Here is a 25,251-nt window from a genome sequence, read left to right on the forward strand (position 1 = left end):
AAACCACGAAGGGCCTTGTAGGGCCCGTTAGAAGTTTTATCCTCTCTACGATGAACAGCAAGGAGCCAATGAAGCAGGGGAAGGACGATGGGAGTGGGTGGGGGAGACCATGCAGGCAGCTACTGCAGTGCCAGGTAAGAAACAAAGCACAGCTTTTCCTGTATCATCCCCGTGGGGCAGAAGCGCAGGGGGGCAGTCCAGGGGGAGTGGGTTTGCACCGAGTGCTCTGAGCAGCACGATCTTGCTGAGGCTCTGTTCTCCCCCCGACCACTAATTAGAACCCCGTGACACCCCACTCCACCCACCTTCTCTACCTGGTATATTTCTGATGTGCTGACACCTATGCAAATACCAATGAATTTAATCAGTATGTGGCAGGATCCTGGGAATGGGCATGCCTTCTATCAGTGTCAACATCGCATTACAAAATATCACCTCCTAGGAGCAGGGCTTTCTGACCTCCTCCTGACTGAGAGCTTGTTTTCCCTTTCCAAGCTTTGTGACTATAAAGAGGGCAGGAGGGGCAGGGTGGGCATGGGGGGGGTGGGATCTGACACTTGCCCTGCAGGCCCCTCCCCACTGTCACCCCAGTTTGTGCGGTAACAAGAGGGCTAACCTTATAAGTGTCTGAGACTGATCAAAATCAAAACTGATCTACTGAAGAGGCCCCTCGGAACCATGGGTACAAAATGCTCTAGAAAAACACGAATATTTTGAAACTGTCAGCAGGGTGTTGAGGATTATGTTCCAAAACGATAAGATTCAAGTTTCAAAAAAAAGGATTACACAGAGTCATCCTTTAAAAATGTAGGTGAGATCACATCACGCCTCTGCTCAAACTCCTCCGCACTGCACTATAAATTCTGAAACCCTCCCTGCCCATCGGCACCCAGCCGGCCCCCTCCTCCCTGATCACACCTCCTACTGCTCTGCCCCCTGCTCTCGCCTCTCCAACCCCTGGGCTCCTCGCTGTTCCTCACACAAGCCAGACAAGATTCCACCTCAGGGCCTTTGCCCCTGCTGTTCCCGCTGCCTGACCAACCCTCCTGCCAACCTCTCCAGCACGCCCCAGTCCCTGGCCGCATCTATTTTTCTCCGTAGCACTTATTACCTCTTAATACACTATTAAGTACTCACTTATTCTATCATCATTTTCCTCCTCCTTTCCTGGAACGAAAGCTCCAGGAGGGCAGGGATTTTTAGGCTCTATCTCCAGCAGCCAGGACACTGTCAGGCACATAGGAGACCCTCAGAAATGTTTATTGAGGGACTTCCCTGGTGGCGCAGTGGTTAGGAATCTGCCTGCCAAAGCAGGGGACACGGATTCGAGCCCTGGTCCGGGAAGATCCCACCTGCCGCGGAGCAACTAAGACCGCGCGTCACAACTGCTGAGCCTGTGCTCTGGAGCCCACGAGCCACAACTGCTGAGCCCAGGCGCCTAGAGCCTGTGCTCCACAACAAGAGAAGCCACCGTAATGAGAAGCCTGTGCACCGTGATGAAGAGTGGCTCCCGCTCGCCACAACTAGAGGGGGCCCGTGCGCAGCAACGAGGACCCAATGCGGCCAAAAATAAATAAATAAATAAATTTATATTAAAAAAATGTTTATTGAATGAATAAATAAAATGCTTGATAAAAGGAAAGCAAATACATGATATAAATTCAGAAATGCCTCTAAAAGTTTTACATTTAGATTACAGATATAATAATGGGAAGAAAAAGACAAATTCACTTCTGAATGTTTTAAGGGATACTTTAAGGGTTTCTTAAAAAAGCACAGTATCCAAAAAAAAAAAAGCACAGTATCAATGTGGAGAAAGTGGAACCCTCATACATTGCTGATGGGAGTGTAAAAACGGTGCAGTGGCTATGGAAAACAGTCTGGCAGTTCCTCAAAAGGTTAAATGCAGAGTTACTATATGACCCAGCAATTCCACCCCTAGGAATATACCCAAGAGAACTGAAAATACACGTCCATATGAAACCTTGTATACTAATGTTTGTAGCAGCATATTCATAGTAGCCAAAAAGTGAAAACAACCCAGTGTCCATCAACTGATGAATGGATAAATAAAATACGGTATATCCATACCATGGGATATTATTCAGCAGTAATAAAACAATGAAATCCTGATATATGCTAGAACATGGATGAGCCTTGACAACATTATGTTAAGTGAAAAAAGCCAGGCACAAAGACCACATATTATATGGTTCCATTTATGTGAAATGCCAAGAATAGGCAGATCTATAGAGACAGAAAGTAGTTAGTGGTTGTCTAGGGCTGGGGGAGTGGGGAGGGGGGGAATGGGGAGTGACTACTAAGGGGTAAGGGGTTATTTGGGGGATGATGAAGATATTCTAAAATTGACTGCGGTGATGGTTGCACAACCCTGTAAATGTGCTAAAAAACACTGTACACTTCAAACAGGTGAACTGTATGGCATGTGAATTAAATCTCAACAAAACTGTTCAAAAAGAAAAGCACAACACTGAGAGCTTACCTTTCACAGACTTTATAGCCTTCATTGACACTCACTGCTTTGTACTTCATGTTGCCTTTGGTCCGCTCCAGCTCCCAACACCAGTCCTGAAGTGTGTCAAACATTACGGCATGGTTCTTGGGGTCAGTAGCTAACAAAACAAATTGAGAAAGACAGTAAAATCTTGTCGTGAAGCCCTGGTATTTTAATGGTGTGAAAGTGGCTCCTCGGGCCCCAACTTCCTACACTAAGCCCATTTTTATCCCCACAGAATGAACTCACTGCTTCATCCTAACCTTGTTCCTTTTTTCTGTCATTCATCCAAAATTATGAGTGAGGCTCTGTCTTTTTGTGCTGGGCGAAAGCAGCTGTTCTTGTTCCATTCCGTGCAAAAGTAATTTATAGCTCCATTTTCAGTCATCTGACCATGAGATAATTTATATAACATAAAAAGATCCTGTGCAGCACTAAAAGACAGGCTTGGCACAAATGCTAAAATAATAAAATATTTTTAGCCCTACCAATGTGTGCATAAGATGGCAAACTCATTTGAACAGCCTGTCAGGTTCCTGAGTGTGAAGCCTCCTTCAGTGTGAAGATGCACTGCCCAAAAGAGGCGTTTTCAGTGTGACACCGGGTTTCTGAGGGCTATAAACAAATCAGACAGCTATGGTGAAGGTCAGGGCCTGCAAGCCAAGGGCCACATCACGGTGACGGGGACTTCTGCCCCTGACCTTGCCGCTACCTGCTAGGAGGAAGTGCCCAGGAGCACTACTCCTGCAGCCCAGCAGGTGTGTCCTTGGTCCCCTCCCAAGCCACAGCACAGCTTGATGGGGGCGACGTGCGCCAAAACACCCTTGGGTATTTACACAAATCAGTCCATTCAAGCCTGTGCACATCTTAAAAAAACAAGCCTTGGGACCTCCCTGGCAGTCCAGTGGTAAAGAATCCACTCTCCAATGCAGGGGACGTGGGTTTGATCCCTGGTCGGGGAACTAAGATCCCACATGCCACGGGGCAACTAAGCGCGTGCGCCACAACTACTGAGCTCGCACGCCTCAACGAGAGAGCCCACGTGCCACAAACTATAGAGTCCACACGCTCTGGAGCCTGCGTGCCACAGCTAGAGAGAGAAAACCTGCGTGCCACAACTACAGAGAAGCCCGCGTGCCGCAGTGAAGACACGACGCAACCAAAAAAATAAACACATTTTTAAAATAAACAAAAATATCAAAAAAAAAAAAGCAAGCCTTCCTGGAAAAACAAAGTGTTTAATAAAACTCCCACCTGCTCCTTTTAATACAAACAGATCATAGTACAAAGGATGATAAGACAAATAATGATTAAAAAACAACAGCTAAGCTTATATAGCACTTAGTATGCCAGGCACTATCCTGAGCATATTACATATAATAACTCAATCCTCACAACCCTACAGGGTAGGTAATATTATTTCCTCCATTTTACAGATATGGCACAGAAAGGTCAACTAACTTGCCCAAGGTCACAGAGCTAGGCAATGGCAGAAATGGAATTCAAACCCAGGCAGCAGTAAAGGAAATTTCCATAGAAGTAATAAATGCAAATATTAATAAATTCTCCCATGGACATAAGTAGTAACAATACTCCTGGGACCTTTTAGCCAAAGTACATTTGTGAATTATTAAGCCTGAGTAAAGTGAAAGATGTTCAGATTGCAAAGCACCCACCTCTACAAACCCCTACTCAATCAAAAAGCAAATTGGTCAACTTGCACCTATCAGTTACAACCTTTACTCATCAAAAAAAAAGGAGGTTGGAAGGAGAAAAGAAGGCTAGAATTCAGACAGAATAGAAGATGCTATATGTCCTGGGCTTTCCGGCACAAAAAGCCACCACAAGGTAATGAGCTCAGTAGTTGTGGCGCGCAGGCTTAGTTGCCCCGCGGCATGTGGGATCTTACTGCCAGGGTCAGTCAAGGTAAGGGTTTTGGCATACAGATCAACACATGCTGGGCAGCCAAGAAACCGTCCTGTGCTGGGTCCAGACCAAGAATCAGGATATAAGGAAGTGGCAGAATTCCTAAAAACAGAGTATGATTTTCAAATGTAGACCCAGTAAATGTTTATATAAATTACAGCAATCAACAAAGAAGTCATATTTTGTATATCTCATATTGCAACAAGCTGTTGTCAGCCAGCACTCAGCTAATCAGCACTTATACATACTGCTACAGTGAAAAGATCATTCACAAAGATGAACTTACTGAATTAAGGAACAAGGTTTATGTTCGGCCTGATAGTAGTGCTAAGTATATTTTAGGTCAGTGTAGCTCTCTGAGCATAATCTGTCCTGGATAAGCAGTTACACTCTCAATTAACCCTCATTTAATGACTGCACCCCGTGTGCCATGCATTTTAACAACTTGTAATTTTCACAACACCTCAAGGGAAGCATTAACAATACTATTTTTTGAAATGAGAAAACAGAGGCCCAAGAGTTAAGTGCCATCCCCAGGATCACACAGCTACTAGGCAGCTGGACAAGGATTTGAACTCAGGTGGGACAGACCTGGAAATTCATACCTTTTCTACTAGATCACCATAGTCCCCCAAATGCAAGCTACTCTCTCAGACATCTACATCTCTGCACACGCCAGTCCCGCTGCCTCAAATACTCCTGGGTGCCTACCGGACACTCCACATCCTTCACCAGCAGTTCAGGACCAGCCTTCGCCCTCTGACAGCCCTCCCTCCCCCAGCGTGGTCGTTCCCTCCCACCACAGGACACATCACTCTGTTTGACTTGAAGCTCTTAGAGGGCAGGGATTTAGTCCTGTTCATATCTCCAGGGTGCGTGACCCACAGCAAGCGTTCGATAAACATTTACCAAATGAGCAGTTAGTGACACAGCAACTCTGCATTCCAGAAAGCATGATATATGCAGTTAAACTAACATGCCACCTCCCTGATGAAAGGCACATGGCACTCAGGATCAGCAAACATCAACTTCACGTTAAGTGTAATGGGCAAATAGGAAGGTAATGCACAACATGATAAATATTAATTAACACTGTTGTACTTTATACACAAAAGCTGTTAGAGTAAATCCTAAGAGTTCTCATCACAAGGAAATTTTTTCTATTTCTTTAATATTATATTTATATGAGATGATGGATGGTCACTAAACTTACTGTGGTCATCATTTCAAGATGTATGTAAATCAAATTATTATGCTGTACACCTTACACTTATACAGCAGTGTGTCAATTATATCTCAATAAAACTGGAAGAAAAAAATTAAAATACTGTTAATAATTTGGAATTTAAAAAAAAAGAGGAATGGACAGAGCAAGTGGACAGACGGAGGAGGAGAGATCCAGAGAAGGAAGAAGACAGACATCTGTGGAAACACTGTACAAAGCTAGGCATTATTAATAGCTAATTCAGATGACCACAGTTTCTTACTTAAAAGACTGCTCTCTTTTTGAGGGAACCGAATGGAAAACATTTGGAATTTTAAGTTTTCTAACCAAACTACTTTTCTGATGTGCTCTCTTAGGTACAACTGTTCCATTCCCCATCCCCCAAACATTTGCTATAAGGCATGTTCTGGTTGTTTAAAAACTTTCTAGAGTGCAAGACATTTTTTAGGGTCTCATGAAATGAAACCAAGTGTATTAAAGTGAAAAACAGAATCCAGGGACAGACAGAGTGATTTTAAACTTGTCTCAGTTTTGCTTCTCTAAAGCCTCACATTCCCAATCATAATATATTGATTTTCTTTCATAAGCAACAAACAAATAATCCCTCACAAAAAGCAAACAAACCTAAAAGATAAGTTAAAGAAACAAAGATCACAGGAGAGAAATAGAAACCTTTTTTTAAAAGAAATCTGAATGATTCACCCAAGCAAGAGGCGACCCATTGCTAGAGAAGAGGGGAACAAAACCCACGGATGGGTTTTCTCCCACAGGTTGCAGGTAGGAACTGGAAGGGGCCTGCCCACCTGTGGATGAAAGCTTACCTGTGTGGTTTTGTGCTGCAGTCGCATAGGAAAACAGAAACAATCGTTTAAGCAGTTTAGGGGCCTGGGTATGATGGATTATGCCACTGACAATCTGGAAAAGAACCAAGCGATGGATACAGTCATGCTTTTGGCAGATAAACACTGAGAGACAAGACCCAAGTTGTCTAGGTTCCCATAATGCTAATGGGCTCCGATGGGTAGCATGCTAATTAACTCTCATTGAGGTCTGTATCTGTGATGTGATCTCTTGAAATAATGCCAAATAAACAGAACGCTAACCATTTTGTCAGGTTTTTAAGAGCTTTGAGTTTCTAGGGCAATTTTTAAAACATAGTCTAATTTCTCAAAAACAAAGCACTAAAAAAACTTAAGTGCCATTTTCAGATACTCCGAAAATCTGACATGTCAAAGATATATAGCTGACCAGATAATAACCAAGACGCTTAGCTATTCTGTTCTACTTGTTGTGGCCTTAAGGATCTTCTTCTAGAAGATAAGGCAATCAATCCCTCATGCTTTTTGTTTGAAGTTCCAAAAAAAACTATGTGTGGATAGATGACTAAAATCATCATTCAAAATGAAGTTTCTGGCTTCTCAGGGAATTTTCCATGTCTACACCGCTCTTTTTCCTGCTCAGAACAGATACTGGAGTCATGTTTATTATTCTAACTGATCTACCACACTACCTGAAAGAAAATTAAGAGTATACCTGAAAAGAATGCATAACTCACTGCAGCCAAAGACAACAGATAAACTGGTCTCTCCCTAGGTTTCCCCTATGTATCTACCATGACAGTGGCAAGTCTGAGACCTTCAATATCTTAAGAGAAATCTTGGAAGCTACAATAATCATTGTGACCAGTTTGCCCAGTTACACATCTCAATTTGCTGCAGCAAGCAGATTAAGCAAGGGACCAAAAGCACAGGCTCATTTGGTGACTCACTTTGCCCATGACCGTGTACCTCTCCCTCCTTCACGTAACCACGACCTCCCAGATGTCAACTCCTTCATGCCGGGAGTTGGGGGTCACTGCTGCTGCCTTTTGGAAAGGCTGTCAGAGGTGGGGAAAGGGGGTTGCTTCTAGCTGCTCCATCCTCCCCTTCCCCTGACGGCCTTTGGATCCTGGTTTACCACCTCCCACCCTCTGGAGGCCCTGGGAATGAACACATTATGAACTGAAGGATTAAACGCAGCATGTGCCAAGATAATATAGTCCCGCTCTACCAAATTCTCTCTCAATTCTAGTCAAAGCACATGCGATTATAACCAATTTCAACTTTACAGAATGAAAGGCTCCCCTCAACCTTCGTGCAATGGAAGCAAGAACTGAAGTGGGGAAAACCTGATGGGAAATAAAACCTAAAAATACATGCGACTAGTTACCCTTTTGACTTCCTCTTCTTTTGTGTACCTCAGACAAAAGTGGAATACCCGGAGGTCTTTGCAGTGGATGATGAGTTTCTCAGGGTATTTCTTCAGCTGTCCAAAGAGAGTCTTTTTTTTCTCATCAAACACTACACATCAACAGTGAAATCAAGAAGGGAAATCATGTTATAAGACAACAATTAAATGCTAAAGAAACAAGGTAGACTCTTAACTTCCAAGGGCGCCTCTCAAAAGTGAGAGGAAAGGCACCAGCTTCTAAGTAGCTGTCAGCAGGGCCCAGTCCCACCCGGCAGGGGCCCTGTTCTCTGGAAGAGCCAGGGCTCCTCACTCCTCCCAAGGACGCGCAAGACCCAAATGGACTGGCCACTGTTGGCAGAACTGACTCCTGCAGGAAACCCAGCTCTGAAAGCTGAGATTACGAAAGATGGGAGATCGCTAGGGACCTGCTTTTGGGACAGTCAACTCCCAGGTTTATGGCTGGGGCCCCTCCTGACACCCTCCTCCCTATCCCAGAGTTTGGACCACGCAGCACCTGTTGGTGCTGGGAACACCATAAATGGCTACTGAATGATTTCTGACAAAGCCCTGACTACAAAAATAGAGAAGTGGAGCCCAGAGAGGTTTTGCTGAGTCAGAAGAAAAGGCGCTCGAGTGTGGTACAACAGACCTTTACCAGGTGAGCCTTTAAAGTGCGATCTGCACAGCTAACATTGACCTATGATCACCATCTATCATGTAATGGCACTGTGGAGTATTAGAAAGAACACGTTCCGTGTTCAAGTCCAAGCTCCTCCAGCTAAGTGACCCCAGATAAGCCACTGCGCATCTCAATTTTATCATCCATAAAACTGATTTAAACAAGATAAATACGTGAAGAAATTTCACTAAACTATAAAGGACCAAAAAGGAAAAAAAAACCTCAACATTATCAGCTATACTTTCAAAGGCTGGCAACACCTCAGGGGAAAACAGATACTCACCTCCATAAATCTGATCAACACAGTGGAGGGTAATGTCATTTTCTCCTATAACCTTATTCTTAAACTGCGTTTCCTAAAAAATTCAAAAGGAAGCAACTGTGATTCCTTGCTATGCACTGTGACATTTACAGGTAGAGCAAATCACCATCCTCCACTTGCATATGAAGAAAAATGGGGAGTGGGTGGGGGAAATGGGTGAAGGTGGTCAAAAGGCACAAACTTCAGTTATAAAACAAGTCCTGGAGATGTAATGTACAGCATGGTGACTAGAGTTAATAATACTGCATTGTACATTTGAAAGTTGCTAAGAGGGTAGATCTTAAAAGTTCTCATCACAAGAAAAAAATTGTTTAACTATGTGATGTGATGGATGTTAACTAAACATATTGTGATGATCATTTCACAATATATACATACACCAAATTCATCACGTTGTACATCTTAAACTAATACAACGTTAAATGTCAATTATGTCTCAGTAAAGCTAGAAAAAATAAATGAAAAGGTATACATCCTACACAAGCAAACAGGGAAATATAGTCACATCCCTAGGAAAGGGACGATAAAGGAGTGAAATGTGTGAGAAATGCTGCGAACACTCGTCTTCAAACCCAGGCAGGACATGCCATTCCCGGCTGCTCCCAGGCCGACCCACCAGGCCGCATGCACAACACCCTGAGAGATGCTGGTAGGTGGCGCATAGGTTCGGATTTCTCCACACAAATGCAGACAGGTGAGTGACAAAGCTATGAGAAGGCAGGAAGAAAACCCCAGGAGATTCAAGCTCTGTAAACGCTGCCTCTGTGCAGGACTAGGAACCAGGCCGCTACAGCAACAGCTGCACAGAAGCCCACGCTGTCAGGTGGTGGGGCGCTGGCGTGGCCGGGCCGGCCAGTTCCCATTGCCACCAGCGCGCCCTGAGGGGTGCGGGTGTTCCCTCCTCACTCCACTGCTCACTCTTCCTAAGGGGGACAAGCCTTACAAGCACAGAGCAAACACAAAGTAAACCCAAACTCAGTGCTGCATTCAGCACCAGTTTCATAACTGAATTCAGTTCCTAAATTTGAGGAAGAGTTCAGTATAGAGAAAACATGGGGAACTAGTATATTTGGGGAGATGTGATTCCCATGAATGATAGGTACTGTGCTGAAATACAGAAGAAAATTAAAAGCTGACGGTGTCAACCTACGAGGTCAAATGCAAGCCAGCGTGACGTGAGGCACTGCTGGGAAACTGCAGAGCGGTCCTCCCACTGAAAGGAGATCCCAAAGGAGAGCAGACTAGTGGTGAGAAAGACTCTGGCCTTTGTGTTTACGTGCATTAGGGGCGAGTTATTGAGAAGCTGGGAGAAAAGACAATGGGGCTGCCAATGCAGTGCTCCCACAAACTCAGCCAAGTGCAGCTCATACATACATCATTATCCAAGGCAGATTCGTCATCGCCCAAGAAAGCAATCTTGAAGTCTGTGCAGACAAGCCTCCCATAGATTCCACGCTGACAGGAATCTTCCTGGACACACTTCAGTACCGTGCTGGCTTCACAGAGCAGCTGTTCACCTGATCAAAACCAAAACAAGTCCTCCTTAGAGTCCTCAGGCAACATGCAGAACGCAAACAGTACAAGCTTCCCGGCTCTATTCCGGTAAGACAAACACACACCACAACACAGCACACAGGAGCTGCAAAACCTAGGGGAGAAGATGAGGCAGAGTGGGGACCGTGGAGAAGTGAAATCACAATGACTCGGATACACTTTTACATGCGGCACTTCTCTATCTTCTCACTGTGAATAATGGACGTGTCCAAACAGGTAGAAATGATCTCGGCTACACTTACAAACAGAGATCTTAGTGCTTTTATCACTTGGACCCAAGCAGAAGTTCTGGAGAAGCGGTACCCAAGTGAGCAAAGCCAGAAGGGCTGGCCAGCGAGCTCTGGCACGTAGCTCTGGAGTCCCCCCTTCCTGTGAGGGTGGGCCATTCCTCACCCCGGAACTGCGGAAAGAGGGCGGGTGTCTCCCTGGCCCGGGGCCCTAAGGCAGCTTCCTCAGGCACAGAGGGTGCAGCACGACTGCACTCATTCTGGCTCCACGGACAAGGATGGGAGGAAAAGGGAGGTCAGAGGTTTGTGGGAAAAAAACCTGTTTCCTCTCTTTCTTAGTTGAGAGTATTTCCTCTCAGTGTGTCACCTTTCCTGCTCTATCTGCAGACGCCCAGCAGCATGAGAGCTGTATTTCCTGGTGATAGAGAGTACTTCTCACTATAGTCAAAAAGATGAGGATTTAGGGATAGGCAGGAAGCGGAGAGGCTCATGAGGGCTGGATGCCTGTGTAAGGGCAGGAAAAAAAGAAGGATACAGGGGAAATGAAAAACTGAGTGTAAAACTAAAAAAAAAAAACAACTAAGTATAAATACTTTGTGACAAGAAAGAAAAAGGAATTTTCTTCTCATCCAACAGGTAACCATCTTCTCCTTAGAATCTCCCTCTGGATATTTCCTTCAATGTCTTTAAATTTACCATCTGGCTCAAAATTCATTTATTCTAACTTTCACTATGAAAACAAAGAAGAATTTCAGACACTAAGACTATCAGGGGACACATATTATATTTCATCTTGTTTTTTTCTCTCTTCCAAGGGGTTAATTACAATGGAAATACAGGAAGATGGCTCTGTCACCAGGTCAGCCTCTACAGAGACCACCGGGCTTGAAGAAAACAGTGAAGTCAGGGCCTCATTAGGGTTTAAAATAGTCCCAGAAAAAGTGCTTCAGCTGAATCCGAGGTAGAAGACACGTGAGCAAGGCTTCCTGTGCTTCCAACTCCTGGTGTAAAACAACTTTAATGGCGAGCCTCTTCCAAGACCAGGCAAGCCATATGAGTCCATGGTCAGGCACTGGAGACCAGAAGTTGGCACACAGGGGCTAAAACGACATCCAGGAGAGGCTCTGCAAGCACCGCGACCTGCACCACACTTGTCAGCTTGTACGTTCAAAGTCTCAGGTCATGGGAGGCATGAGCTGGAAAAGATCATAGTTTAGTCTAGGAAACCTGGGCTGCACACCTAGAAGAGGCCGTCAGGAATCCAGGGGTTGGGAGAATGTACATAACACTAAGCTAAAGACAAAAGTAAATTTCAGAATCTACAATATAATCCAAGAAGAGGAAATACAGTAGGATATATGGATTGAGGTTTAGGCCATTATTATAGGGAAAAGCCTTTGAAACTTAAAAACATTTTTTAAAAAGTTAGAGATTCTGATATGTTTACCAAATAAGGTGGATCAGTCAGAAACTTGTACATATTCGTAACCTCTCAATAAAATGGAATAAAAATAAAAGAACCAGAATGAGGACTCAATTGTTTTGGGAAATGTATCTAAAAATACTTATGAAAAAAGCTATTTGGGACTGGAAAAAAGAAAGTAGCAAAACAATCGAATGCACAACTCACTGGATAGCCCCATATATGGAGAGGCTACACCACCAAGAAGTTTGTTTCTGAATGCAGAAATGATTAAAACTTGACTTAAGCTATAGAGTCACTCTCCTCCATCAGAAAGAAATAAAGAGAGAAAGAGAGAGAGAGAGAGAGAAAGAGAGAGAAAGAGAGAGAGAGAAAGAGAGAGAGAGAGGGGAAAGAGAGAGGGAAGAGAGAGAGAGAGAGGGAAGAGAGAGAGAGAGAAAGAGAGAAAGAAAGAGAGAGAGAGAGAAAGAAAAAGAAAGAAAGAAAGAAAGAAAGAGAAAGAAAGAAAGAAAGGAAGAAAGGAAGGAAGAAAGAAAGAAAGGAGGGAGGGAGGGAGGAAGAAAGGAAGGAAGGAAGAAGTCCAACCAATCGAGACTCCTCGGTGATGACCAAAGAGCAAAGCCCTGGCAGCCCCAGGGCTGGTTAAACCCCAAGGGGTCGGGTGTAGGGATCTGCAGGGGACCAGGATCTTCCTGACTGGGGACCAGAATACTGGATGGGGCCAAGTAAGGCACCCTGAAAAAAGACCTCATTTGCTTACAAAAGAGGTGAGAATTTCCCACGTTTAATTTCATCAGCTATGGGGAAGGGGAAACAAAAATTCTTTGTAGCTGTTGGAATACTCAGTCCCAGGTATGCAGTTACTGAACTAAAGACATTGATATTTTTGTCCAACTCATTACTGTCACACACTGTCTGGATGAATACAAAGGAGTTTATATATAGTGCTACTAGGGATGACACAATTTATCACTGGCTTTGAATTACACATGAGGTAAGATGCTAACATGACTGTTACCTGGCAACAAGTGAAGAGTTACTTCCTTCTCTGTTACTTCCTTTTCGTTTGTGTGAATTTCCTAAAAGAGAAGAGAAAAGGGTAATATTTTTGTTTATTTAAGGGCTCAAAATGAATAACATAAAGCCATACTTTCAGAATACACACTAAAACATCATATTCGCTCAGGAGCTTTTTGTTTATTTGACAAGCTAAGTTTTGTTTTGTTTTGTTTTTTAATTAAAGTATAGTTGATTTACAGAGTTGTTGTTTTTTTAAGTACTTTTAACTAAAGGAAGTCAGAAAATTTCAACAAGTTGGTTCAATGTATTACACTAATTATTTAGAATTGACAACTATCAGCTGTCCCAAGTGGAGGGTCAGGGATGGGCACTCCCCATATAAAGGAACAAATGCCACATAGCAAAGAAAAGCAGCTCAAGCAGAGTCAGAAAGAGAATGGAAGACAGTCCACAGAATGATTCTCCTTTCTCCAGTGAGAATCAAGGATCGAAAACAAAGGAAGATTGTTGTGGGCTTTTGAGAGAAAATGAACCTGTGTAAAGGGCTTGAAGGTAAGAACAGGAAACTACTGGACTGGCCAAAAGGTTTGTTCGGTTTTTTCCATAAGATGGCTCTAGTAGCACTTAGTTGTCTTTAACTTCATTTGAAATAATTCTGTTAGATTGTATGTGACAGCTGTGCATTTAAAAAGACTTATCAAAATTGGTGAATTTTTGTGTAGCCATTTTAATACTGAAGATGGAAGAAAAAAGCAACATTTTCAGCATATTATGCTTTATTATTTCAAGAAAGGTAAAAGCGCAACCGAAATGCAAAAAAAGATTTGTGCAGTGTATGGAGAAGGTGCTGTGACTGATCAAACGTGTCAAAAGTGGTTTGTGAAGTTTCATGCTGTAAATTTCTTGCTGGACGATGCTCCATGGTCAGGTAGACCAGTTGAAGTTGATAGCGATCAAATTAAGACATTAATTGAAAACAATCAACGTTATACCACGCCTCGAGATAGCCAACATACTCAAAATACCCAAATCAAGCGTTGAAAATCATTTGCACTGGCTTGGTTATGTTAATCACTTTGATTGTTTGGGTTCCATGTAAGTTAAGCGGAAAAATACCTTCTTGACTGTATTTCTGCATGCGATTCTCTACTTAAATGTAATGAAAATGTTCTGTTGTTTTTTTTTTTTAAACAGATTATTTTAAAAATTTATTTATTTATTTATGGCTGTGTTGGGTCTTCGTTTCTGTGCGAGGGCTTTCTCTAGTTGTGGCAAGCAGGGGCCACTCTTCATCGCGGTGCGCGGGCCTCTCACTATCGCAGCCTCTCGTTGCGGAGCACAGGCTCCAGACGCGCAGGCTCAGTAATCGTGGCTCACGGGCCTAGTTGCTCCGCGGCATGTGGGATCTTCCCAGACCAGGGCTCGAACCCGTGTCCCCTGCATTGGCAGGCAGATTCTCAACCACTGCGCCACCAGGGAAGCCCAAAATGTTCTGTTTTTAAAACAAATTGTGACAGGCGATGAAAAGTGGATACAGTACAATAATGTAGAACAGAAGAGATCGTGGGGTAAGCAAAATGAACCACCACCAACCACACCAAAGGCTGGTCTTCAACCAAAGAAGGTCATGTTGGGACTTCCCTGGTGGTGCAGTGGTTAAGATTCCGCCTGCCAACGCAGGGTACACGGGTTCGAGCCTTGGTCCGGGAAGATCCCACATGCCGCGGAGCAACTAAGCCCATGCACCACAACTACTGAGCCTGTACTCTATGAGCCCGCGCGCCTAGACCCTGTGCTCCACAACAAGAGAAGCCACTGCAGTGAGAAGCCCGCGCACCGCAACAAAGTGTAGCCCCCGCTAACCGCAACTAGAGAAAGCCCATGCGCAGTAATGAAGACCCAATGCAGCCAAAAATAAAAAAAATAATAACAATTTTAAAAAACAACAAAGAAGGTGATGTTGTGTATATGCTGGGACTGGAAGGGAGTCCTTTATGATGAGCTCCTTCTGGAAAACCAAACGATTAATTCCAATAAATACTGCTCCCAGTTAGACCAACTGAAAGTATCACTTGATGAAAAGCGCCCAGAATTACTCAACAGAAAACACATCATCTTCCATCAGGATAACGCAAGACTGCATGTTTCTTTGATGACCAGGCAAAAACTGTTACAGCTTGGCTGGGAAGTTCTGATTCATCCGCCGTATTCACCAGACATTGCACCTTCGAATTTCCACTTATTTTGGTCTTTATAAAATTCTCTTAGTGGAAAATATTTCAATTCCCTGGAAGACTGTAAAAGGCACCTGGAACAGTTCTCTGCTCAAAAAGATAAAAGGTTTTGGGAAGATGGAATTATGAAGTTGCCTGAAAAATGGCAGAAGGTAGTGGAACAAAGGGTGAATACGTTGTTCAATAAAGTTCTTTGTGAAAATGAAAAATAAGTCTTTTATTTTTACTTAAAAACCAAAGGCACTTTTTGGCCAACCCAATATGAACGTATCAAGTCAATACTGAGCCATCCACTCTGCAGCATACCAGGGCTCAGTAAAGGCGGCCGGCAACATATTTCCTCATTCTAAGTTACCTAAAACCATACGGCAGTGCAATGGGATGCAATCACTTCTAATAAGGAATCAAGGCCAGGTTCTGTGTCACTGTTTCTCAATAAAAATATCTTCAAATGTTTCTATGCTGGGTTCAGTGTTTATCAGATAGTCAAAGATAATTAGCAATGCTTAATGAATTAATGGACCAAAACAACAATCATAAATGGCTGTTAACTTTAAGACTCAACAGGGGTTACATCTTTATGTAGATTTTCATTACTTTCATAAACAAATTTATCCCCACACTAGAATATTCATGTTATACATTCTTCTGTTAGCACCTATAATATTACTTTTTAAGTACCCATGTGCATGCTTATCTCCCTTTCTAGAACAGTGTTTCTCCGACTAGGGCTTGTATCTATTAGTGGGTTGTAAATCAATTTAGTGGGTCAAAATCAAATTTTTCCATAATAAGAATAAAAAATATCATACAGTAAAAAACTGGAAAAAGAATGACTGTTAACATAACAAATAGAGAGGCATGTTGGGCCCCCTCATCAACCTACCACACCATCTACGAAGAATTCTTGCCAAAATATCTGATCTCAATCTGCTTGAGCTGCTATGTCAACCTACCAATTTATAGGTTGAATACCGGGACAGAAAAACATGTTAAATGACACCATGGGGATGCAACCAATCAAATCCTGACTGTGGGAAATTCTACAACACACAACCAGTTCTGTCAACAAATAAAAATGGAATATTTTTGGTTTGTTTTGGGTAGAAGTCTCTGGTCGGCATGAGTTTTCTGAATTTGTTGATTCAGACTGAAGCATGGCACTAGAAGAAACTTGGGTACGGCTGAGGCAGGGAGAGCCCAGACAGCCTGTCTTGAGGCTGAAGAACAAGAACAAAGTCATGGTGTCTTCACAGAACCTGTTTTGCATGTGGTCTGTTTGGGAGATGACTATGATTTCCATCCCAGGAGATGCCAATAAATCAAGCCTCTCTGAGGCAGCGTTCTTAAACCTGTGGAGCATCGGATCATCTGGGGAGCCTGTTACCTCTGCAGACACTCAGGCCCCAACACAAGCCTGAGGAATCAGAGTGCGGGGGATGCAGCTGAGCCTCAGGTTCTGTAGAAGCTCCCCAGATGATCCTGATGCATTGCTCTAGGTTACACAAGAGGGACTATTTTTGCATATGTAAATGCTATGAGTGTTCCGGTAACTTAGAAATTCTCATTGAGAGTTTTCATCATCTGTCATTGACAAAGAACTAAATTAAAGCACAGGTATTTTTGACAGGTTTATCATCTTTCTCTGAGGAAAGCAAAGCTATTCATTAAATTCAATCAGCTGTTAGAAAACTCTAGCAATCATCTTTAGTGCTTGGAATTCAGTTCAAAAACTGAAGCCAGCACGGAGAAGACTACCCTATTGCTACGTCCGAGGAAGTATCATCTTCCGAAGATAAAGATGTCATACTACCCCAAACTACCTACATACATCAATTCTTGAAATGGTTAGTGATATTCTTTGTTTACATTCCATAAACAAGACAATTAGGCGACATCTTTTAGAACTCTGTCCTACCCAAAACGCCCCTTCCCCAGACAACTGTTCCCTGCGCCCCCAACCTCCAGGAGAGGGCCACCTCCTCCCCATCACCTGCGTGGGCTAACAGACAGCAGTGCCCGCAAACGGCTAATTGTTTTATCTCCCCATTAATTTGGCTGAAGGGCCAAGAGAAGCTAATCAAACGGGCTGCTTCAACTACAGACTTGCAGATTTGGCCACAAATACGGAGCCGCAGAGAAAGCTGTTCTGCAAAGAATGAGACACGTGAAGAAGATACGTGGAGATAAAAGCCCAACCCAGACACACAAGCAATCACAGCCTGGACTCCATGGCTTTCCAGGCTCTAGCGAGGCCCAACCACGCCTCTGGCCCACCGTTCCATGAACCACACCTGTATCTTTATAAATGGATCCCCTCGTCAGCAAAAACTAGCTACAGTGGTTCTGCTGATTGTCACCAACGGCATCAACTTAGATCAACTGCACTAACAACTGAGAAACCACAGATGACAGAATCACGTCATGCCACGTGTCAACGTGCAATATATCCGGGGCCGCAGGATTAGGAACCAATGTCAGAGCCACCAATCTCACGAGTAAGACTGGCAGGGGAGAAGGGAAGCGGGAGCTGCACTGCCTGCTTCGTGAGCCGGAGTATTCGCGCCCAGGAAGGAGGCAGGGTCCTTGGTGGCTTTCCCTCACTAGAAATGGCAAAGGAAGACTCCCACAGACCTGCTCTCCATTCTAAAACACTGTCACAACATGGCATGTTCTCAAAGGGATGAAAATGAATCCACCAGAAGCATTTCCTGGGAGAAAAAAGGAAAGGACTGGAGACATTTTCCCCACTCACCCTCGTCTTTGTAAAATGCCCCAGAAGCTTAGTACACATTTTTCATTTTAAAAGTAGGGACTCCTCTTCTCTAGAATAATGTTAAATACGTTCTGATGTTGGCAACAAGTTGCCGACCAAAAATTGATCTGTGAAAAGGGAAAAGCCACCAAGCAGCTACGTCATGGAGGAGTCACAAATCTCCTGAAGCGTGTGGGAATTTCAACACTGGATAGGGTGACAGAAAAACCACCAAGATTCCTAACAGTGCTCGACTTCCTACTAAAGCTGCTGCTATTCATCAGACTTCCTTCAGCTGCAGAGGGAAAGGAGAGGTCAGAATAATGCAGTAAGATATACACCGCCGCTGACAAGCCAGCATCCAAAAATAATCTAACCATCCAGAGCACGTGAGCCCCTGCCTCGAATGCCATGAAACAGATCACAAGACTTTACTTATCCAAAACGCAGACCGTGCGGCAGCCTCGCCTATTTGGAACACTGCTGAAGATCACAAAGTGAAAAAGACTTCTGAGCCGTAAAGACAGGTGTGTCCAAGTTTGCGCACGGCAATCAAAGCCCTCCACAGGCTGTCAGTCCCAGCTTCCACTTCGACCAGACGCTTTTAACTATAATGCTAAGAGCCAGCATTTATTAAGCTCTATGATGTGTCAGGTAAGTACACTTCATTAGTATCTCATTAATCCTCACAACAACTCTAGGACTGGCGTTATCTCCATTTCACAGATGAAGAAACTTAGGCTTAAAGAGGTTCAAGAACTTCCCTTTTATAGGAAAATAAGTCACTAACCAAGGGTTCGGCCCAAGCCCCGACTAACTCCAGAGCCCACATTCCTCGCTGCTGTGTCCTAGTTCCAATAAACACGGTCTCCAGTTTCCTACCACAAAAGAAAAAAGTCGTCACAGCCATTGCGTATAACAGAAAACCAGTCTCCTGTTACAAAACTGATTAGAACAAATTAGAAAAATTCCCTTAAGAAAACTGTACTCCACTGTACAAGGATTTGCCTCATATAGGACAAAAGCACGTGAAAGCTAACATCAGCTACACTCCTGAGAATCTGCTGAGAGGTTGCAAAGCAGCCTGGCCGTTTCCATTCCACTGGTTCTCAAAAACTAGTTTCTTACCGAGTTCACGTTCAGAATGCGCACATCTCGAAAGCGTGATGGACCTAGGGCCCCTCAGCAAAGGCAGAAAAAAGGGAAGGGCCCTGCCAGATGATCAGTGACCTTGAAAAGAATGGAGCGGGGGTCTCTACAATGAAGCTCTCATAGGCCAAAACGCTTATAACTGTTCACATCAACCCTTCACTGCTTACAAGGGCTCTGAGTCAAAAACCGAAGTTGTTATTCTCAGTTTAATTTTATCCAGCCAGAAGGGCAAATTCCAAGAGGCAACATAACATCCCTAAAGGTTCCAAAACACAATTTCCTTCTATCACATCTGGCACCAAGTGCTAAAAAGACATAACACAAACATATTATTTCCTCCAAGTCGCTCCACTGGTCTAAAATGGACACTTAATACTCTGTTTTCTCCGCTAAAATAGAAAATCTGAGGGGAGAAATGCATTTGCATCTACATATTAGGTGGGAATCCATGTGTATCTTAGAACAAAATTTACCTTTCTTTAAAGCAGAGAGTTGTATTTTTAACACAGTCTAGTACTGACAATTTAAGTTTTGTCTTTCCCCTGGCTTCTCCAAACTTCTCTCTGTGCATGTACTGAAAATAAATAATACAGACTTGAGGCCACAGTCCAAACCCAGCTCTGGTAATTACAGACATGAACTTGGGCTTGCCATTTAACCTGACTGAGCTTTGGTTTCCTCCTGTGTGAATGGAAACAATACCACCTCAGTATGAGGATATGAAGAGAAACGGGTGTAAACACCTGGCATACATATTCAGTAAATGGGAGTTGTTACAATTGTTGGACCCAGCAGAATCTATGCTTCTTGATTCCTTTCTTTTTTCTCCTCCTTTCTTTTTTTTTTTTTTTAATAAATTTTATCTATTTATTTATTTATTTATTGGCTGCTTTGGGTCTTCGTTGCTGTGTGCGGGCTTTCTCTAGTTGGGGTGAGCGGGGGCTACTCTTTGTTGCGGTGCGCAGACTTCTCACTGTCGTGGCTTCTCTTGCTGCGGAGCATGGGCTCTAGGCGCGTAGGCTTCAGTAGCTGTGGCACGTGGGCTCAGTAGTTGTGGCTTGCGGGCTCTAGAGCTCAGGCTCAGTAGTTGTGGCGCACGGGCTTAGTTGCTCCGCGGCATGTGGGATCTTCCTGGGCCAGGGCTCGAACCTGTGTCCCTTGCATTGGCAGGCAGATTCCTAACTGCTGCGCCACCAGGGAAGCCCCTCCTCCTTTCTTTTGATGACTAAACTAAGAATTCCAACATACTACTTGAGTTGCAATTATTCAAGATTCTGAGTAGAATAATTTCTGCTTCTCTCTCAATCCTGTTTCCCACATGAAACTAAATTGACTCCACTCAGGTGGCTTCTCAATTTTTTTTTTTTTTTGTGGATCAGAAACTCCTGCAATGAGCAACATCCAGGTTGGTCCTAATTCCATTAGACTTGGACTACACAGTAATATCTGAAGTCGTAGAAAAAGAAACGGCATATTTCTGTTAATAGGATTTGTTTTCTACAATGACTTAGATCCTGTCCTTTGGTGTCTTTTCTTCTGCAATAGAAAGTACTTTGAACCCACTATAAGACCAAAAGAGTAAACTAATGGCTTTCTTAAGAGAATACTGCATCTGAGGAAGGGACTGCTCCGGCATGCCGGGCATGCCGACAAAAGGTAAGCTTTCCCGACTGCTGAATTTATTCAAAGTAGATTAAGCTGGGAATTAATTCCCTGGCGGTCCGGTGGTTAAGACTCAGAGCTTTCACTGCCATAGGCCTGGGTTCAATTCCTGGTCGGGGAACTAAGATCCCACAAGCTGCGGGGTGCGGCCAGAAAAACAACCAAACAAAGTAGATTAAGCTACTGAAAGATGGTAACAAATTGAGAATAAAAACCTATGTAAGCACTTGCGCACTGGGAGACAGGAGCCATGCTGCAGGCATTCATCACTAATATCTAACCTGTCTCTGGTTAATACTTCAAAAAAAGTATAAATGTTCACTATCAATTCTTACAAGATAATCAACTCAGGAAAAAAAAATAAGCACCATCACCACTACCATCAACCACCCCTCCACCCCCCAAATCAAAACATACACCAGTCCTGAGAAGAGAAATAACCTAGAGGACTCCAATAAGTCAGGGTATGCAAAGAGGAATCATAAAGAAACCATTCCCTCAAAAAAAGTGAATTTTTTCCTTTACTTTGGGAAGCGACCTGTATGGGTGGTGGGGAGAAGGCAGGGAGCACAGAATGGAGAGTACTCATCAGCTATGCCCCACAGTTCCTTTGCCTCCATATTTTTATAGTAGCTTTTTGAACTCCACGAGAAAAACACAGAAAGAACAAATACGGAGATAATATTTCAAAGTTTTTGTTGTTGATCCAGGGAGAAAGAGCATAGTTGAATGGAGAAGGGAGGAAGGGGTTAACAATAAGGTACAGCCCACGTCTGGATGCGCTGAAGCTGGACATGGATCTTAAAGTGGGTTACAGGACGTGATGAGATTCCCACGTGTATGTCCTACTCCTGACCATGCTGAGTTCTCAATGTGTATCAGCTGTTGTCTTCATGGGCAAATTTACTGGATGAGTGATTAAAGGCTGTCCAACCTGACCGTTACAATTGGATGAGTAAATACAATCTCTTCCTTACTGACATCACAGATTACTACATCGTGACTCAGGGGCCGCTTGCAGACTGCAGAAATCACAAGTGTCCACGCTATGAATGCCAAAGTGGCTACTTTCAAGGGCCAGCCCTTACTGAGGCTGAGAGGTGAATAATGATGACACATTTCTAGAGCCTTTGTGGCAGGCATCGTTGAAAGGGCTTTATACTTATTAACTCAGTTAATTCTCACAGCAAGCCTTGGAGTAGGGCTCTTATAGCCACTGTTACCTCCAACTCTGCAGACGAAGCAGACACCCGGCTAGAATGTGGTGGAAGTAGAAGTCAAACCTGGTAGCTGGCTCAGCCTGTGTTCTTACATGATGCCACACTACCTCTTCTGTGGAACGAAGAAAAAAAAGGAAAACAGGACAGAAAGATCAGTGAATGTATCTGCTAGACCCACCTGAAACCAGGTCAAAGCAAGCATCAATAAAAGAGCCCAGGGAAAGCCTAAAATTGTTTTGGAGAGGCAAACAGAGGCTGAAAGGACAGAAGCAGAAAAACAAAATACATCTACCCCCCAGGAGTAATGGCCGCTACGTGGGAAAGAACTCGGGGGCTTCCTCAACACCAGCTGAGAGTTCACCTCCTATGACTCACTCCACTGGGTCCTCCAAGGCTTTAGTCTCTGGGTGTCACCCCAACCAACCCTCGAGAGTTCAGCAGGAATCTTCGATGTACCACACTCCAGGGAAGGCTCCAACTGCAAATAACACTGCTATGTACAGTCTGGGCTACCCTGTGCTTCCCTTCAAGAGCATGTCATCCTAAGAGTCTCCCTTGACACCTCCTTCTCCTTCACCCTCAATACCCAGTCCTTCACCACCAAATCCGATCAGTACCGCCCATTACATACGCCCAGAACCCATGCTCCTCTCTTACCCCCACAGCACCACCCTGGTCCAAGCCACCATCATCTCCCACCCGGACCACTGCAACAGCTTTGCACCTGCTCGACTGGCTCTGCCTCTTTCTTATCCATTCTCCACCCTAAAGCGGCAGTGATCTTTCACAACACGGTCTGCTCTGGATTACTGGTGGGAGGAGGGCCACAACCTGATAAAGCCTGCAAGGAGGCCCTGCACAGCCTGGTCCCCACCTCCTTGTCCCCCCTGCTCTCCCACCATCCTCCTCCTCAGTCTGCACGGTGGCCACACTGGCCTTCCTTCAGCCTCTCGTACCTGCCAAGCCCCTTCCTATCTTAAGTCCAAGTTCCTTCTGCTTGGAATGCGTCTCCTGTCCCTCTTTGCCCTGTGAATTTTAAGTATCCATTGGACCTCAGGACAAGGGTCATTTCCTCTGGGAAGCCCTCTCTGTTTCCACGTTCTTACAGCCCCGTGTATCTCTCCCTCCTAGCACTTGTCATAATTGCAATTTCACATTTATTTATGTAATTATTTAAGTCTATCTCCCCATCAATCTATAAACTCTTTGAGGGCAGGTCCTCTGTCTGGTTTTTTGCTCGCCACATTGTCCCAGAATCCAATACAGGCCTTGCAAACAGTAAGTGCTCAGAAGATTTCGTTGAGTAATTTAATTAATAATGGCTTTAGGTGATGAGAGGTTTTTAAAAACACTCCAGCAGGAAACAGAGAAACACATGGGAAGGAGATTAAGAGACAATATCTAGCTTGGGCTTTGACGTGGGTGGCATCACCAAATGCTCTCATCATACTGTAAAGAACATTCCATTAAAGGCTGTCATGTATGTGGTATTAATCCAGAAAGACCAGAAGTCATGAAGCCTGTCCAGTAAGAACTGCAGGAGAGCAGGTGCCGTGGATGGGCCTGGCATCATCCCAGGATCTCAGAGGAAATTCAACCAGCATCCAGGGACAGCTGCCTCTGCACTAGCCCTGTTCTCTGGAGCAGTGGGAGCTTCTGAAACTGTCACCTGGTTTCGGCGAAGGGCCCGGAGTCCCCCTTAACCCTTTGCTCCTTCTATCCCACTACCCTTCAACTCTGATACTCCCTGCCCAGCTGCCTAATCAGCAAATGGTCACGATCGTACTTCCAGAGCTATGACACGTGGGATAAAATTCCTTACTGACCCCAATTAAGTATCATGCTCAATGTGTAAGAAAAGAAGGTTAGAAAAGTACAGTTCTTTAACAATCAAGCAGAACTGGTTCTACTAGTTATGCTGACAGACTTTTCTCTGCAAGAGGCCTGAAAAGGAACTCATTTGAAAATGATGCAAATTTTCAACAAATGGGGCGTTAAACACCATCCCTGTGGTTTGTGCAGCACCTCTTGCTACTCCATCTGAGTGTGGACAAAGCTTGCTATTATGGCGCAAAAGAATAGCAGAGACTGCTGGCACTGGTCAAAGAACGTCCAAGTCTTCAAAACTCGGGTATCTCAGTGGCCTGAATTCAGTTAGAACAGCGGCATGAACATAAATGGAGAGTAGTTCTGCCAGAGTGGGAGGATCAAGGTTGGGGTTTTTGGGTTAATTCCTATTTCAACATTTACCCCAATGCTATGGCTACTTTTTTATGTTTGTTTTAGCTTAAAAAGAGGATAAAGGGCATGAACAGCAAAGTCTTCCAGTTTCCGCACATTTTACCCCACAGGTCAAAAGGAGCTACATCTGCTCCTGTTGCCACGGTGAGTATCCACAATTCCCAGGACACGCAGCTGCCACTGCCCTCACACCTAAGAAACTCGCCCCGTGCGGAGCCAGAAGCACTCTTATTCTGGCCACGTCTGTGCCAGACAAGACGTGAGAACTGCCACCCATTCTCCAGCAAGCCTGTAGCCCAAAGGAGACACACCCACTGCGACCCACCTCATAGAGGTGGCCCAGCATTTACGAGGTGTCCATCTGATCTCCTCTCAGAACTACGTCTCTGAGAAGGAGTGGCCCAAAGCACAGGGTTCCCATGAGCCTGTGCAGCGAAACCAGTGAGTCAACACTCAAGCTGTATGTCTGGTTACTCAGAGGTGCAAGATGACCCACCGCCAATAGATACCAATTCATTTCAACAGCTCCTGAGTAACCTAACTACCAAATGCCCCGTATAAAAAGATGAAGAACTGACTTCTGCCCTTAAGATGTTTAGACAGACAAAAAAAATAATAACTGGAAAACTGGGTATTCAGTGGAATAAACATTAGACACCTGCAGAAGGTTATCTCTCTACGCATCATCTCACTTAATCCTTACAACTCTTAACTGCCATTACTGTTCCCATTTTAGAGATGGGGAAAATGAGGTTGACCAAGGTTAAGTGAAGCGAGACTTGAGCCTGGGTTTGCCTGTCTAGAGCCATGCCCTTCACTACAATAAACCCGCTCCTGTCCGCCGACCACATCCTCCCCAGGGACAGT

At 44.2% G+C, this 25,251-nt stretch overlaps 1 protein-coding gene across 1 annotated transcript in view; it reads right to left on the minus strand.

Moving 5' to 3' along the window:
- The window catches only part of MTMR12 (myotubularin related protein 12), a 66,891-nt gene that overhangs the window by 26,400 nt on the left and 15,240 nt on the right, over window positions 1-25,251 (minus strand). The window contains exons 2-7 of the mRNA XM_057541083.1: window positions 13,119-13,179; window positions 10,271-10,413; window positions 8,858-8,930; window positions 7,875-8,005; window positions 6,488-6,581; window positions 2,504-2,633 (exon numbers count right to left, since the gene is read on the minus strand). Coding sequence (XP_057397066.1) covers window positions 2,504-2,633; window positions 6,488-6,581; window positions 7,875-8,005; window positions 8,858-8,930; window positions 10,271-10,413; window positions 13,119-13,179 — 632 coding nt within the window. The remainder of the gene's footprint in view (window positions 1-2,503; window positions 2,634-6,487; window positions 6,582-7,874; window positions 8,006-8,857; window positions 8,931-10,270; window positions 10,414-13,118; window positions 13,180-25,251) is intronic.

Source organism: Balaenoptera acutorostrata, chromosome 2, assembly GCF_949987535.1.
Source record: "Balaenoptera acutorostrata chromosome 2, mBalAcu1.1, whole genome shotgun sequence".
NCBI lineage: Eukaryota > Metazoa > Chordata > Mammalia > Artiodactyla > Balaenopteridae > Balaenoptera > Balaenoptera acutorostrata.